Raw genomic sequence first — 18,089 nt, forward strand, 5'->3', positions numbered from 1 at the left:
CCTCAAAATGCTTTGCTATGTAAGATGAAACGTGGGAGAATTTTTTAAAGTCACAAAGCAAAAGGCAAAGTTGTATTTCAGTTAACTGGATTTTAGTAACTGATTGCATCCTAGAGTATTTTGGAAGTGCCTGTCTGTTGGTTGCTTGTGTCCTCTCGGATTGCAGACTGTCAGCACTCCCTCATCAGAAGGTCTTGCCTGGGCTCCTTGTCTATCCCCGTGCTCCTCCTCCACACCTCCTCTTTGTTCATTTTCCCCCAGATGCTTATTTTAGGAAGGGGCCTATGTTGTAGGTATCTTCAGTCGTGTCCTCTGGTTATAAAATGAGCATAACTAAAATGTCCCAAGTGCTTAGTAGGTGCCAGGGACCCTTCTCAGGGTGCTCTCAGGCTGTGTCCTATAATCCTCACAGTGCATTTTACAGATAAGGAAACTGAAGCAGGGAGAGGTTAGGGGACTTACCTGAGGTCACACAGTTCATAACGGAGTCAACGTTAGGACTAAGGAAGTCTTGTCCAAAGTCCACAGCCCTAACCAATCACTGCACTGCCTCTTACCAGATGCTCTAAGTCTCCCGAGATCTGCCTTCCTTCTATTCACAAACGACTTGAGGTTACTGACCTCATTCAGTAATATGCACTGTGAGATCGTGGCCAAGCACGCTGTGCTTGGGGCCGGGGATCCGGAGCTAAGGATGCAGACCCTGGAGCATACCATCTGGCTGGGGAGGCAAACAAGGAGTGTGGGGGTGAGGCCTGCACACCCTCACGCCCTTGCTGGGCGGGGATGGCGTGAGGGCGCTGACGTTCCTCAATACCAGGCGAAGGATGCAGGTCAGCCTGCCAGCCTCTGAATACCAGCTCCGTGTTCCCTGGGTGGGAGACTGGGCAAGTGTTGCAGCTCTTTCTGGGCTGTAAATAAAATACAGTAATGATTGCACAGCGCTGCTCCCCGAAATCTGCCCTTAGCTTTCTTCCTCCATCATTTATACCTGGCTTCCACAATGAACTCCACGCCCATTAACGTTCATACCTCTCTTTCTCCTGAGTCCTCACTGCCCTCCTGGTTGCCCATGCCCACCGGATGCCCCTGCTTCCAACTCCTAACTTCATAAATCTAAAACTCACTGGCTCAGGACACCTGGGTGGCTCAGTCGCTTAAGCGGCCAACCCTTTGGTTTTAGCTCAGGACACGGATCTCAGGGTTTTGAGATCAAGCCCTGCATCAGGCTCTGCACTGGGCATGAGGCCTGTTGGAGATTCCCTCTCTCCATCTCCCTCTGCCCCTTCTCTGCTCTCTCTCTAAAATATATGTATATGCAAACTCACTGGCTCTCTCACAACCCTTGGCCTTGAGTGGTGCTGCCCACTTCTGCCCCTGGCAGCAGCGCTCTTCCAGAAGTCTGGGTGAAGCTCCTTTTTTTTTTTTTAATTATTTATTTATTTATGATAGTCACACAGTGAGAGAGAGAGAGGCAGAGACACAGGCAGAGGGAGAAGCAGGTTCCATGCACCGGGAGCCCGACGTGGGATTCGATCCCGGGTCTCCAGGACCGTGCCCTGGGCCAAAGGCAAGCGCCAAACCGCTGCACCACCCAGGGATCCCTGAAGCTCCTTTTGATTCCACCTCCTCTCTTGCCCCACCATCTCATCAGTCTGTTTCCCAGTCTTTGAATTTCTCCCTCCTTTGTATTTTTACTGCCATGACTAGTTTCTACTTCCTTAAGTATCCTAACCCTGCCTGTTCTGCCCTCCATGCTCCCTATGCAATTGCCATTGGCTTCTCCACTCCATCCCTACCATTGGCTTCTCCACTCCATTCTTCACCTCTCTCCTACATGCATTTCACGCCTGTCAGAGTTCAGCTGCTCCCTGCTCTCGCACAAACTGCTCCTCCATCTGGAACACTCTCCATTTCTCAATGTCCCAGCACCGCCTGGCCTTGAATGCACACATGTACTGTCCTCTACAAAGTTTTCTCTCCTTTGATTGGAAATCATCTCTTTCCGACATGAACTTACAGAACACTCTTCGGAGCAACTCCTACCTTGTCTGTTTAGTTACCCATCTTCTCTCTTCCACTACATGGCAAAGTCTTCGGCTATAGAATCCAGGTGTGATTCATTCTTAGGTGTCCCACTGTCTCTACACAGAGTGCTCAAAAATATAACAAAGTGAATAAGAAAACGAATGGAAGACCTGAAAGACATAAGATCGGAAAGATGGAAGAACAGAAACGGCAACCACACACCACAGCAGACATCTCTCCATCACAGGGATTTCAAGGAGGAAAAATAACTGACTACAGTCACAGCATGACAGTTAAAGGATTTTCCAGGAAGCCAGTTATGTGAAAGGAACAAAATAATACCACCTTAACGTTCATATCCACACATTGCAGAAAGGTACTATTAATGCAGATTAGCAGATTTTTAAATAATATAGGCTTTATTCCCCCAAGAATTATTTACTGTTAATGGGGTGCCCACCTGGCTCAGTTGGTAGAGCATGCAACTCTTGATCATGACTTCAAGTCCGGAAGTTAAAAAAAAAAAAAAACAAACTTATTTTTTAAAATAAGCTCCATACCAACGTTGGGTATGGAGGATACTTAAAAAATATATATTATTATTAATGAAACAGGAAAAGAGCAAGGGGGTGAAGATATGTCAATGAAGAGTTAAGAAAAGAGATTCTCTTATAAATCCTATTTTTTGCTTTTACTTGGTCAAGACCACAGGCTCTCAATACCACGCTTTTAAACATGTAGCTCCAACCCAAACATTTCCCTCCAAAGCTTGTCTCCTTAAGGCTGGTATTAAAAAAAAAAAAATTAATCAAGTGGAGAGCCTGGGGGGTCTCAGTTGTTAAGCAATTGACTCGATTTCGGCTCAGGTTATGTTCTCAGGGTAGGGAGATGGAGCCCTGTGTGGGGCTCCGTGCTGGGAGTGGAACCTGCTTGAGATTCTCGCTCTCTCCCTCACTAAATAAATAAATAAACAAATAAATAAATAATCGATCCAGAACCTGCTTGAGATTTTCGCTCTCTCCCTCACTAAATAAATAAATAATCGATCCAGAACTGAGCCAGCACAATCTCAAAAGTTTGTCATTTGTGCAGATATTTAGAAAAGGAGCATCCTTAATAGAAGTAAACAAGAGTTTAAAATCAACTATCATATAGCCAAAGAAATGGACAGATCAATTTCGAGCATTATTCTTCATATATTGTCAATTTCAGAAGTGGAGCTGGGGACGCCAGCCATTTTACCAGTATTATGGGCATTTGCTGCTAGTCTCAAAATGTTAATTTTTTTTGGAGAAGCAAAACCAGCCTAAATGCCCCACAAGAACGAAGAATAGTAAATCTCTAGTAAAAGCAATGTGTAATTAGATTACTAATATTTCTTTATGAATTTTATCCTAGCCTCTATGTGTACCACAAAATCCTTTGGCAACAAGACAGCAGAGGAAATGTTCCAGTCTACATATTAAAAAATAAAGTAAAAGGACAGCCCCGGTGGCTCAGCGGTTTGGCGCTGCCTTCAGTCCAGGGCGTGATCCTGGACACCCGGGATCGAGTCCCGCGTCGGGCTCCCTGCATGGAGCCTGCTTCTCCCTCTGCCTGTCTCTGACTCTCTCTCTGTCTCTCATGAATAAATAAAATCTTAAAAAAAAAAAAAGTAACAATTAAGTTCCAAGGAGATACAAGGAAGACACTTGGCAATGCTTGAAAGGAAAAGAATGTTTGAGGTTTTTTTTTTTTTTACTTTTGGTTATATAGCATAAAGTTCTTATACTTCTAAAGCTATAAAAAGAAAGGTCTTCTGATTAAATGACATAGAAATTGGCTTGGAAGACCTCCATCATGACATATAACAATTTCTTTTTTTTTTTTTTAAGATTTTATTTATTTATTCATGAGAGATAAAGGCAGAGACACAGGCAGAGGGAGCAGGCTCCATGCAGGGAGCCCGACGTGGAACTCGATCCCGGGACTCCAGGACTCAACCACTGAGCCACCCAGGCGTCCCAACATGTAACAATTTCAAATGCAACTTCTGGTTGGATTTCAAGGTTCTAGATAACCACATAAAGCTCACCTAGCATTTACTTGGTCCATAGCTATTGCAAATATTAATCGTTGTTGATCTAACCATAAAGAGCCATGAATTTATATCCCCAGAATTCTTGATAAAATAGATCTTGAAAAATCACTCTACTTAAATAACAAAAGGGGGAAAATGCCTACCCTGGATTTGCAGCTTCGATCTATATCCAGGCAAAGGAAATTATACCCGAAACAAAGCTACTTCACAGCAAGATTTATTAATACATCCAAAAGAAAGAAAGAAAAATCATTTTGTCACACTATATACAGATAATACATACAGTGTTTTATACACATATTACATCAGTTTTTACACAAGAAAAATATACATAAAAATGTAAACTTTTGTATACAAAAACCCTTAAACAAATTAAACAAGGACCAGATAACAAAAGGAGACCAATCCATTATTATTTCATCAAATTTTTAAAACAGTAATACAGTACATTCATTGAGATATATATGGAAAATGTGAGCCATCTCTTCATGTTTAAAGGGAAATTACAAACCAAAAGCCCATCACCTCCCAAAATGTGGTTCCCCGCCCCCACCCAGCAACACCACTCAAAATCAGACACGCCTTTCCGCCACAACAGTGGGGGTGGGGGGCTCTTACTAAACCTGCCAACCTCCTCAACTTGCTGCTACAGTCTGTGCAGAAACGAGTGGCCCCTTGGCTTTTGTGCATATAACTAAGCTTCTAGCCACTATTCACGCAAATCCAGACAAGATCCTCAGTTTGTAAGTTCCCTTTAAGCAGCTTTTTTTTTTTTTTTGTAAATATTTTTAATGTATGGCCTGTTAAACATACTTGTGTGCCAAGGTGAATGAGAACACTGAAAAAGAAGGGCTTTGAGAACTGCTAGTCCTTGCTACCGTGCAGTTACTTTGTAAGAAGAGATTTTAAAACTGTGCAACCTGTCTGTCACTTAACAGGATCCAAAGAAGAGACCACCTCACCTGTGATTTCCCACTGCAACTTGGTTTCAATTTATACCTCAGTTCTCCAGTTAGTACCTACCCTATGATTGCCAAGAGGCTTTTTGTTAAAGGCTGCTTCTGATATCAAGTTCCAGCTAAACTACTCTGTAAAATCACTCAAACCCCAACCTCTCGGTTCTGGTCTTCAGGGGGGACTCTTACTCCACTGTTGGTTCTTGGTTCTCTTTTGCTTTTTGTTAACATCTTACAATTTAGGATTGTCCATCTATGCTCCTCTCTCTGGAAGGTCTTGAAATGTAATCTGTTGCCAACTCACCGCAAAATTAAAGATTTAATGTTTTTTTTTTTTCTTCCTAGTCTGTCGTTCAGTGCAAACTGATATATTAATGAAAACACCTGAAGTGGCGGGGAATAGGGATTGAATCTACGGCAGGTGCATGCAGACTCCGAGCTCTTTAACAAGAAAAAAGCGTCTGGGAAGACCTTTAACTAAATATATGCAAAACATGCTTAAGACAGCTTCATGAGAGCTGCCTCCCCTCAAAGTTGAATTTTGAACAAGGCAGCATAACAGTTAGGTGATAGATTTCCCTGCAGCTAGAGTAGTTAACTTCCCCCAGGCAAAATGATCTCAATGATCATTATTTATTAATGAAAGGAAGAGGCAGATTGGTGAATTAAGTTGATCTGGAAGATGGTGGAGGACGTAAGCTAATGGAAATGTTAGGATTGCTTTATAACTGAAACAAACAGGCTGGTTTGTGGTACATCTCCATTTCAGAGAGAGGGAAAATGCAGGAGGTTCTCAAGTGAATCCCCGGCTCTCTCTTTCTCCCATAGGACAGGTGGCATTTTAAAAAATGACAGTCTCCCTTTCAGTTAAAAAAAAAAAAGTAACAATAAAAAGGAAAAGATAAATAAATAATGTGTGGATGTCTTTAGATGAGACTTTTAAATGTTCTTTAAATAATTTTCGATAATGTATTTTAAATCATTACATACAACTGCCACTGCAGTGACAATATTCCAGTAGGGGCAGCATTTTGCTAAATGTAAAAGATTGCCATTTAAAACTCATACATATACATGTGTATATACAGTATATCAACACTATTTATATACATATATATCTAGAAAGCAACATTTCATTGCCTTTGAATATCTATATATTCACTCCCACAATATATGAGACATACTGTGTGAGTATATACGAAAGTATATGTACACATGCTCTGACATGTATATATACACTTTTGTCTGTGTGTGCATAAGAGCTTTAAAGGCACAATATATAGGGATGCAAGTTTTCTAGAGAGCTGCAGCAAAGTTAAAACAGAATGTCACAAATGTGGAAAAAGTCAAAAGGAAATACAGCAAAATTCATTACTTAAGAATTTGTTAAAGCAGTTTTATGAGCAAAATTAGTTGTAGAATTCAAGAGGTTTATGTGACTTTGTATGCTTTCCATTAAAATGAAAATTGTAAGTTTATGATTAAGACACAAAGAAAACCACATTTTTAAATGACAAATTGAAGACAGTAAATGGGGAAATAAACCTAACGCTGTTACCAATAAGATTATAATTATGCTCTTTTCCAACGTGAGTAAAATGTCTCCAAATGATCTAGGTAACTTTCAGATTAGCCTTGTTTGAATGTTGGTTTTCTGTTTATTTTTGAGATGAAGATGAATACCAATCCTCAAAATTACTAGACAAACTATTACCAAAATCTACATCTTCAGGAAAATTTCAGAGATAAAGATCTTTAAAAGAAATGACTGAGAAGTTAATGAATTATGCTTAAGCCAAATGCTTTCGGCTAGGAAGGACATAATAAAGGGGGGAAAATACAATGAAGTGTGATGAGATTGATTTAGAAGGCAGCAAAGATGAAGAACAATGGAACTGGTAAGAGTTCTAGCAGGAATTCAATTATAATAACCATAAACAAGACTATAATCCAAAGGACTCCCATCTTCGTATGCACCGATGGTGTGCTCTAGGCTGTCACCTCCTCTTGCTTACAGAATCATCGAGTTTTCCATCGACGTATAATCTTGCTTTAACAAAGGCTGTTTATCTATTACACACACACATTTTTTAGGGAAATATATGTATATAGCTTTATCTATACACACACATATACATACGTGTATATATAGATTTATACAAATGTATAAATAAACATAATACTTTTCAATCTTTCCATTGACAAGGCAAGTTCACATTCAGCAAAGTGCCACCACATCCCATATACACATCTCTGTACAGATATACACAAAAGGGTCTATTTTCACCCTTCAATCAGGGGGAGTTTATTCTAGCAAATCCCATTAACCAGAGTAACTGAAGGGAGAAATGGCACCAATACAAACTCCCTTCTTTCATTTGCATGCATATGTACAAGAAATATGCAGATTTTTAAAAAATCCATAAAGCAAGAGTGAATGAAACTGGGAGATGCAGAAATACAACTATAAAAGGAACGACATGTAAAGCTTTCCTAGGTCTTGACCATACCTAAGATGAATGAGGCTTCAAAGAGAACTACAAATTCTGGTGTGTTATCAGAAGTTGTTTTGACATATATCAAAGTACATGATTTTTTTAATAGTAAAAATAAATGTGATTGGAGCATTTAATAAAAACTCTAGTTTTGGCTATGTTAGACCACCAGATACTCCAGTACTGAATGTGTAGTATAGCAAAATGACAAAACTCAAAATATAGGAATGTATCTTTTTTTAATTCCATATGAATCAGGTAAAAGTCAAGGGTAGCATAATTTTTCTTATAACCAAAATACGGGGGTCGAGGGCACGCTAACTTCATAAATAGCACAACGGAGTAATTTTTTTTTTAATTTTTGGGAATAACTGAAATCATCCCAGCTTTGAAGTATACATGGTGAAATGATCCCACCAACTCTTTCAACAAAGCAGTCCCTTCAAAAAATGGCATTCTTTATTAAAAGCCTATAATTTTCTTAACTTCACCAAGAAAAGATGATCAATAAGATTTTCTAACTCAGAATACAAAGAAATCTATTATTAACATAAAAAAAGTTGTTTCAACTGATCTGGTCCCATCACCCCAGCAGATAAACACAGCTCATGTCTGGTTTGTCTCTCTATGTCTGGTTTGTCTTTCTCTCTCTCTCTCTCATATTTTTATGCTCAAAAGTGAGAGGCTGGTCTTTGAACCTGTTTCTCATGTCATTTTAAAAACATAGCATAAGTTAATCAAAAGGTTAAAATAAAATGCACATGATATCAGAGCTAGCCTTTTAACATAAAATAGCATAATGAAGAATTTGGTGTATTTATACTACAGAGACGATGAGAAAATAACTCTTGATAGCCTCATCTAAATAAACCGTATTTCTACAATACATTGTTACCTTCTTCTATTTTTAACCTAAGCACACATTCATCTCTCTCACACACGTGCCCCCAATGTATATTTTTGCATGTGTGTAAAAACACAGACGGAGACAAGCACACAAGTAATTTAATTCTATTTTTAAGTCACAGTGGGAATTCCTTAGTGAGGAGGGGTAAAAAAAGTTCCTGAATAAGACACTGAGAACATCTAAATTTATTATTTTTTCTATTTTACTTCCCAACTTACAGAAGGAACTGTAAATTAAAGAATAACTCCATAGCAAATAAAAGAGGTCTTAAAAACTTAGTTTACAAATTCCAGCTACAGTAGTTGGGAGTTTTGCTTGATCTATGTATTTCTATTTACCCTGTAACTAAGCTTCTAGCCGTCTTAAGTGTAAACCACAGATCATTTACTAGAGAAACACGATTCCCAACAGTTCTATGAGCAGTAATAAATGGTCTAAAGGTGTTCTACATTGAGGCCCCAGGATATCCTTTTATTTTATATATCTGCAAGGTAGCAAAGGATAGCTATACACCTTGACACGGCAGAGATCCAGTGTAAAAAGGTGCTTCACTAGTTTGTTTTGTTAAAAAAACAAAAAACAAAAACAAAAAAACAAAAACAAAAAACCCAAAAAGCTCATATATAATTTCTTAAGCTATTAAAACACATAGGCAACATAATTCATTACACTCAATACAGCTTTAGTATAAAACTTATAATTTATGAGGTGATGTTAATAGTATAAATTAATATACCTTTTCTCTTAAAATCTACAATAAGTATTCTGAAAGCTCATTGGGGAAGGAAACTTTTAAATAAAACTTTTAAAGCTGTGCGTGATGGGAAAGGATTCTGTTTGCTGAAGCGGAGATGAGAGCCTGAAGGAGAAAGGAAAGAGGTCCTATGCGAGACACGGTGGGCTACAAAACCGAACGCTTTCTCTTTCTTGCACTCTCTTCAATGAGTCACCTTTAGTTTCTCTTAAAACTAGTTTCTTATTTTACAAACTGCCCTAATTTCCACAAGGAATCCCTGAGACATACTCAACACTATACAGTGAAAAGAAGAATCACTGCGAGGAGGGACTGATTGCAACCCTTCCGAGCAGATGAAGACAATGTCACCAGCATCCAGCTTCCCATCACTTGCACGCTTATCTGCTGGTGCCCACGGGGCCTTACCGACGCAGGGTGGAGTCAGTTCAGGGCAATCAGTCTATTCCCCAGGCAAAAGCACTGGTGTGGTTTCGCTGCACTGGAAGCTTCTACAGTGCATGGTGAACATTTTCCCAAGGGGAACTTTGGGTGCATATAGAGCTTACTTCAGTGGTCCCCAGCTCAAACGAAAACAAAAAACAAAACAAAACAAAAACAAGTGAAAGAGGTGGTGTCTATGACTCTTAGGCCAGGATCAGGGCAGATCAGGGGTGTATGTGTGTAGGCTTGAGAGGGGGATGTAGGGGAGTACTGAGGCCAGCAGGCAGGAGGGCAAAGGGAAGGAGAGCTGGGCTGCCCAACAGAGGCTTACTAAGAGTTAGACAACTTTTCTCTTACAACATTGTTTTTCAGACTCAACTTTAGATCCCCCAAAACTCCGCCACTCTAAGTAGTCAGACATCCCCAAGATTTGGGAACCTAGTTTCTGGTAAAGAAAGTCATACCAAATTTGCTCTCTCTCCCTGAAATACGATGTGTCCTTTATTGGCTCTGGATCACAGTGCAGAGAGAGGGAGGCTAAGAGAAGTTAGAGCTGAGGGCAAAGAGAATTTTTGCTATTTAGAAAAGAGGCTAAGTCGGCCCCACAATCTTTGCATTAATGACACTGGCTATTAGGAGACATAACTTATTCACTTGCATTTTAGGTTTTCTTTCCTAACTCACTGGTCAGGGGGAAACGCTGAACAGATACCCCAAATATGTTCTTCACTGGTATCTTATTTCAAATCTTTTGAAAGGTAGCCTTGAAAATGTCACTTTAATCTACTAAACATGAATTCTGGTTCCATGTGGAACAGGATACTGGGAAGCTCATAAGGCTGCAGATATTAAGAAGTCATTGTTTAACCTTTCTATAGAATGCCAGTAAAGATTCCGTATTTTCAATGTATTGTGAGAGGGGGGAAAATCTATGTTCTATCATATATATATTTCCACCTCCTACCTTACCCCCAAGAAATGTATTTCTCATCAGGAAAAAAATCCTTGGAACGATGTAGGTGTTGGTGATGAAAGAGATACAAATGAAGACTATTCAGTATGACATTTTCTTTTAAGGAATCCTTGAAATCGCCTCATTTGCCTGCAGAGTTCTGTTGACCATGTAGAAGACCACTGTATTAGACTAATCTATTATACCAGATTAAAAACAGAACTTAGTAGGATGTTAAAAGGCTAAAAAGAAGAGGTTGAAGAATGTGGAAACTAGATACCTAATTTTTAAAAATGAATTCCAAATCTATCAAAATAATTACCTTAGTGTTATGAATATCCTCATCTTTTTACAATACCAATCCACAACAACCTACTGAACTTGGAGGGAAGGCGATTGCCTCACACAAACATTGCTGATGCAGCCCACGACCGCCACCACCGCCCCTGTGATGCAGCGTTGCAGGAGAGACTGCGGGCAAGTAACACGAACCAAGGGCATGGGAGTTACCTACATATGCTCAAATTCTAGGGCCAAGTGATAAAAACCGAATGATACAGGGGTATGTGGCTGGCTCAGCTGGTAGCGCATGTGACTCTCGATCTCAGGGTTGGGAGTTCAAGCCCCACATTAGGTGTGGAACCTACTTAAACTAAAAAAACAAAGCAAAACTGAATGGTACAGGTCAATAGAAATATAAATTCTTTTTCATAAGAAGAAAGCTTACAAATCGGGCATGTATCACAGACACCATTTCCTTCCAAATCAAAGCACTGTCTTTGCCTCTGGGTTGTGATCATGGACTGCGAGCGAGCTCTGATAAGGAAAAGCTTTAGTGTTAGTCACAGAAAGTGAGGACTCTTAGCTTGCAGTTGAGAGACTGGGCCTATTGAAGAAATAAATCTTATAAATAATTATTTGGCAAAGATAAAGTATTAGCTTTCCTTAGCCTGATGCCACTCAAGACGGTAACTACAATTTTAAGAAAAACAAAACAAAAAACCAGACACATTTTCCAACTTTATGTCCATAGCTACTATTTGCTTCTCATTAAATTATAATCTCTTCGTGGAGGGACACTAGACACACCACACCGCCTGCCAGCATGAAATTGCTCAGGAAGTCATTTATAAAGCAGTTCTATCTCACGTGGTAGGTTACTAGAGAGAGAGGGGAAAAAAAATCCTTCACCATATAAGCTATGTGATGATAATTACAAAATTTTCCATTGCATAGTCTGTCATTTGGTGGGTTAAGTGTAATTGCTATTTACTACTATGAATTGTTTACTAGCTACATAACCTACGCAGATGTGCAAATTACTAAGCCATTTTTACAGAGGAGAAAACAATGTCTTAAGTACTTTAATTAAAATAATATTAACAATTATGTAGAGAGAGTAAAGGAGAGAAAACACATCTTTCCTTCGATGCTATAAGATCACAGCCAGTGAGTATCATTCCTTAGAATGGAATTCAGATTCTCCAAGCACAGAATGTATCCATGAACTGCAGCAACTTTGTAAGTAAATCACATTAACACAATCTAACTGGCCTTTATAAATGGTCCCAAAGAACTGCAGAGACAGTGAACTTCTCTGCCACTAGTTCTCATTTCACACTAGAATAAAAGCTAGTTTCCACCTAATTAGGACCTTATGTAAAATTTGTTTTTGATTCCAGTATTGCCTTATGATAGCATAAGTGCTATTTAAAAGACACTAATTTTCCTATTTCTGGAGTAAAAGACACTTCATTTCTTTCTCTACACATTAACAGCACACCTACTACTAATAGACTAGAATTGTTCCGTGTCAGCTAAAAGAAAAACGGGACCGGTATCTCTGGGTTCACAGACGTTCTTCTCGCTTCCAAAAAGGGACTCACAAGAAACCGCAAGAGCAAAGCGAATTGCAAGCTTGGCTATTTGTTTTGACAGAGATGAAAGGAGAGGACAAATTTGTGTTTTTTTGCTAATTCCCCAGACCTATGCTGGTACTCTCTACGGGTGCCCCTGTTTCGGCTATCACTGGGGGCATCTAAACAAAAATGAATTTACTCAAAGTTTTTGGTGTGAAGCTGTTAACTGGCAACATTCCTGATTTCATGCCTCCTTACTAGAAAGCAGGAAAAGGGCTTTTCAATGCACATAGAACAGAAAATTGCAAACAAGAAAATGTGCAACTTACTGCAAACTCAGTTTTGATAACTGAAGAATTTTAAGCAGCTACCACAAGGGACAAATAGCCAGAAAAGTTCAAACCGACTACCCGTGACTTTCCCTTTGCTGTCAAAGAAGGGCTGATAGATAAGATAGTCAGTGTGCTGCTGCTCTGCTACAACCTTGAATTTGTACACAGTGGAAACTAGATCGAATTGCTGGGAATGGACAGTTTTCTAGTGATGATTGTAACGGGAAGTGAAAGAGTGGAGCAAACTAAGTGATACTTTTGAGCAGAGGTAACTACTCGTAATCATTTCATTACAGTACATTAAAATAAAAAAGCTTACTAACATAGGTTTCACAGGTGAGAAATACTCAAATGATCTGTTCTCACCACTCAGAATAGAAATTTATGGTGATACCAAATATAATTTTGCTTTGTGACATAATTTATAATTTAGAAATTTCTCAATCTGCAAAAAAGGCAAAGCTATTAAAAAATAAATCTTCCAATCAATTATCATGATTAAAAAAAAACAAACTAAATATATTACAAATGTATTTTTGGCCCACAAAAAGAAACTTCAATAAATACAAACTAGGGCATATAATGATTTCATACAGTCACGTGACATTTCCCCTCCATAATCTCAGGCACATGGTATCTGCATAATGCCTGCTGATCACCATCATTCCTTTAAAAAGCAGAGAAAGAAAAGCTTTCAAAAGAAGGGACTGGTTAGAATTAGCATGGCATAAAGAGAATACATATAGGAAGTAGGAAAATACATCCAAATCTTTACCTATTGAAAAGGAATTAAGATCAAATATTCCCTGACAAATGAATTATTATATCACATCATTAATAGATATGTTCTCTACTCATCTTTTAAAATATATATATGTAAATTAGACTCGACTCAGGTATAAATAGCCAATGGTATCTCAGGGGACAGTGAAACTTCTCAGCAAAAGCAGAGCACAGATGCCTTTAGAATCTAGTTCCACCCATGGGGAGGAGGCAGGGGAGAAGGCAGGTAAAAAGAAACCTCACAGATTTATTTCATAGTCACCAACTTACTAAACTACCCAATATGATTTTTAACTCTAAAATCCTGGTACTTAAAAAAAAAAAAAAAGTCCCCGAACTTAAACCTAAGCCCTTCAATTATTTTAAAAGTACCAAAGGGTATGGGTAAAATTTATGTCTCGTTTCCATATTCTGCTTTGAGAGAAACTTTAAAATGTGTATCCTTCAGATATTACACATCACTTCACAACTGATACATTGATTCTACAAGTGTCTTCAACATTTTACAAATCTTACCGAAGAATCACTACTGTAAACATGAAAAAGTCAAAAGTAATAGACGGATCAAGGAGTTCAGAGATCCCATCTTTCCAAATCTATCTGACCTCTCCTGCTTTTTCAGATCAAAATATGGTCTTTTTTTATAATTACATCTCATGAATGTATTCCGTGAGAGAGGGATGGAGAAACAAATGCTCGTCTAAAAAGGCAAAAATAACCACCAGACCTCAGAATCTCAGCAACCCTGCAGTCACACTGCACGAGCTGGGTAACTTAGTGACATCCCCACGGCCCCAACGTGAATGCGGCCCGCTGCGCTCCTGGGTGACTTAGAAGAACAGTGTCGTGTAACTCGCCTGGTCGGACCACCACCCTCTCTACGCGGGAGACTGAGTTAATACAGCAGGGAGAAAATGGCCAACCTGATTGGGGTTGTGAGATGTGGGAAAGGAGAAGAGCCTTAGACTCATTAGGAAAAAAAAGAAACTACGACGACGACGGGACAGGTGCTTCCTGCCCTGCACAAAAACACACACGTGGGTGCACATACACACAGGCGGTCAAAAGACTAAAATTTTTTTCTTTTTAAATCGAACATGATCACAATTAGGAATGGAATCCTGGCCTCGTGCAGTGTTTAGCAGTTGGTGTGAAGTCAGAGCCTTGATCTACTCCCCTACGCACCATCTGCTATCACGTAGACGGGAACTCAATGGATAGGACCATTCTATATAGAACCACCTCTGTGAAGACCTGGTCATAGAATGGAAAGCATTGATCTGAATACTAGGAAATAGTAAAGGGCACTGGTAATCTGAGGTATCTTCCACTTCTAGGACTTGCTGCTAAAAATCAATTCTATCCAGTCACGGTGCTGAGCCACTGAGGAAACCACTGGGGTAGAGTGAACCTGCCAGGAGGGAATGAGCACCAGTGCAAAGGAGCACATGTGAACACTGAAGCAAGGTCCACCGCGGGATTACTTGTTTAACTGGAAAAGGGAGCGTTCCCCCTTTGTCCCCACCTGTGATTTTTAAAATCTTCTTTAGGAAAAGGGGGAAAGGGATGAGAAACAGGAAACAAAGATAGAAAACACCAGGTTCCCCACCTGCCTGCAAACCCACAGACACGCTCAGTTAGGGGAGGTAAAGGGAGAAGATGCATTATTGGTACTTGTAGCTGTGGCACCTGTTACTGTGAAGCCTGTAGGAGGGGCTATCGAGCTGTGGCTGGGCTGCAGGTCCTTAGGAATGCCACTGTGAGAACCCAGCTGGTGGCCGAAGGCTGCGCTGAACTGAGGGAGCTGCTGCTTGGGAGAGGTGGAGGCCATGAGTTCAGCAGAAGGCCCCATGCCACTGAAGCTGGTCTGCGGTAACCCCGGAAGCACACTGGAGCTGCTGGGGGTCACGGTGGCGAAGGCAGGCTGTGTGGTCTCTGAGTTCGAAGTGGTGGGTGGCGTGGATAGGGAAGTGGAAAGAAGATGTCCATCTGCGCCGAGAAGGTTGCTAAATGGAGAGGGGTCTCCAAGGTTGACAGGGAGATTGCCCCAGTGAGTTCTGGGGTTTACGACTCCTCCAAGTGGCACCTCGAGTGGGGTTGGGAGCAAGTGCTGCGCCATGATGGGCATCTCTGCTGAAAAGGTAGCTGCCATATTATCACCAGAGTAAGATGTCGTGTGGGGAGAGGTGATATGGTCACTATAGGGAGACGGCACGTGCTCACTATCATAATGGCTTCCATGGGGCGAGGAGTGTGAATGATCACTGCTGTATTGCTGTCGTGAGGTGATTAGGTCATCTGCCTTGCTCAGCAGCTGGGCAGGATGTGGCCTCTGGGAGGCATGGCTGCCATCATGTAGTCCATGAAACTGTCCTGGGAAGGCTCTCTCCCCAAGTGCACTCTGGCTCATCAGAGTGGCAGAAGTAAGGCCGACGTTGGCTGGGGCAGAGAACTGCCCCTGGATCTGCCCTGCCAGGGGTGTAGGTGGGTTAGACAAGGTAGCAGAACGGAGCAGGTTCTCATCCAGCTCTAGACTAGAAAAATTATCATGTACTATGCGCCCATTCAGTAGCTCCCCTAGGTCCGTGTTTACTTCTCGGCTCAAGGACTGAATTCCTGAAGCTCCAGTACCTGCGGAGAACACCCCTATTCCTCTATCTGACAACTCCTGGACTGGCACACCATCTGACTGAGTAAGTACCCCAATGGTACTCAGGCACTCAAGAGAAGTTACAGCCTGTAAGGCCCGTTCAAGTTCCTCGGCCTCTTCGGTAGTTGGAAGGAGGTCTCCATTCTTTCCTGAGTAAAACAAAAGCCGTCAAGAATCAGCAGAGTTTTTACTTGTCCCATACCACAGAAATCACACGTCTGAATTATTTTTTAGCAATATTCTATTAACGGGGTGCCTGGGCGGCTCAGTCAGTTGAGCATCTGACTCTTGGTTTTGGCTCAGGTCAAAATCTCAGGGAGTGGGATCAAGCCTTGCATCAAGCTCCACGCTCAGTGGCGAGTCTGCTTAAATTTCTCTCTGTCTCTCAAATAAGTAAATCTTTAAAAAAAAATGGGGCACCTGGGTGGCTAGTCAGTTAAGCATCTGCCTTCAGCTCAGGTCATGATCCCAGGGTCCTGGGATCAAGCCCCATTCAGGCTCTATGCTCATCCTCACTCTCTTTGTTTTTATAAAGAGTTTATTTATTTATTTGACAGAGAGAGTGAGCAAGCAAGCAGAGGCAGAGGAGAGAGAAGCAGGCTCCCCCCAGAGCAGGAAGCCCATGTGGGGCTCGATCCCAGGACCCTGGGATCATGACCTGAGCCAACAGCAGACGCTTAAGCAACTGAGCCACCCAGGCGCCCCTCTCTCTTTGATAAATAAATAAAACCTTTAAAAATCAAAACAAAATAAAACCAGGTGGCTGGGTGACTCAGTCAAATTAAGCATCTGACTCTTGATTTTTATCTCAGGCTTGTGGGATTGAGCCCCGCAGTGGGCTCTGCACTTAGCAGGGAGTCTGCTTGAGACTCTCTCCTCTCTCTACCCCTCTCCCCTATACATGCCCAAACTCTCTCCCCCAAATAAATAGATCTTTAAGAAAAAACTAAACAAAATGAAATATTGGAATAGAGAAGCTTCCCAGGACTGGACTGGAAGGAAAGAGTGAAATATTAATCTGTAAGACAGGCCTGAAAGGTTGAGCTGTCCTGGAACCTGTATCCCATCTTCAGTTATTCACAGCATTCCCTAAACTCATCTCATTGAGGCATTAAATTAAGGATTCTAAGCAATACTAACTAAAATGCATGGTAACTGTCTGACCACACATGGGTTTTTACATAAACTTATGTCAAAATCATTAAAATAGAAGATGTGTCATATTGGTTCAGCCGGGAGACAAAAGGCTGTGTAGGAGTCCCCCTTGGTTCTTCTGCTCTTAAACTCCTTCCTCCAGTCGGAGGGGGCTGTGGAAGACTGGAATACAGAGATTCATGCGTGCATGTGAGCACAACACTCTGCAATCCGCTCCACTCCCCCATTATCTTTTAAAACGCTTTTGTGTGACCCGTTAATCCTGCTCCTCTCATTCTAGTTTTCATAAAACAGAAGCCCATGGGCTGCCGTTAATTTCATTTCCTATATAAAAAAATCTATATATTTGGGAACTTGACTAATCTCCACAAAAATACTGTTTTTAATGGTGAAAGGAACATTCTAAGAGTACAAAAATAGGTTTCCCCTGAAAGCACCAGAGAACTGGTGGGATTAAGCAAACTTTGTTTTGGGAAAATACACTTCAACTGAAGTACAGGGTGAGGTATTAAGATTAGGAGAAAACCTAAAAGGCTTCAATAAACTCAAATTTAAATGTTTTTGTTGAAAAAAAAAATCAAGTAAAATGACTCATTTTAAAGCAACAACGTTAAAACCTAACAATCAAATCATTAATCTCCTAAGCCTATAGTAATGGTGAACACAAAGTGCACATCCCTGCCTTGTGAAATGGGTAAAATAGCTTTAGCAGCGC

General features: G+C 40.7%; 1 protein-coding gene across 7 annotated transcripts in view; it reads right to left on the minus strand.

Moving 5' to 3' along the window:
- Positions 1–4,307: 4,307 nt before the first annotated feature.
- INO80D (INO80 complex subunit D) overlaps positions 4,308–18,089 on the minus strand; it is a 68,613-nt gene continuing 54,831 nt past the window's right edge. For all 7 annotated transcript variants that reach the window (XM_055345151.1, XM_055345157.1, XM_055345155.1 and 4 more), the window contains one exon: positions 4,308–16,368. In XM_055345151.1, the coding sequence (XP_055201126.1) occupies positions 15,203–16,368 (1,166 nt within the window). In that variant the 3' untranslated portion in view covers positions 4,308–15,202. The remainder of the gene's footprint in view (positions 16,369–18,089) is intronic.

This window comes from Nyctereutes procyonoides, unplaced genomic scaffold (genome assembly GCF_905146905.1).
Source record: "Nyctereutes procyonoides isolate TBG_1078 unplaced genomic scaffold, NYPRO_anot_genome, whole genome shotgun sequence".
NCBI lineage: Eukaryota > Metazoa > Chordata > Mammalia > Carnivora > Canidae > Nyctereutes > Nyctereutes procyonoides.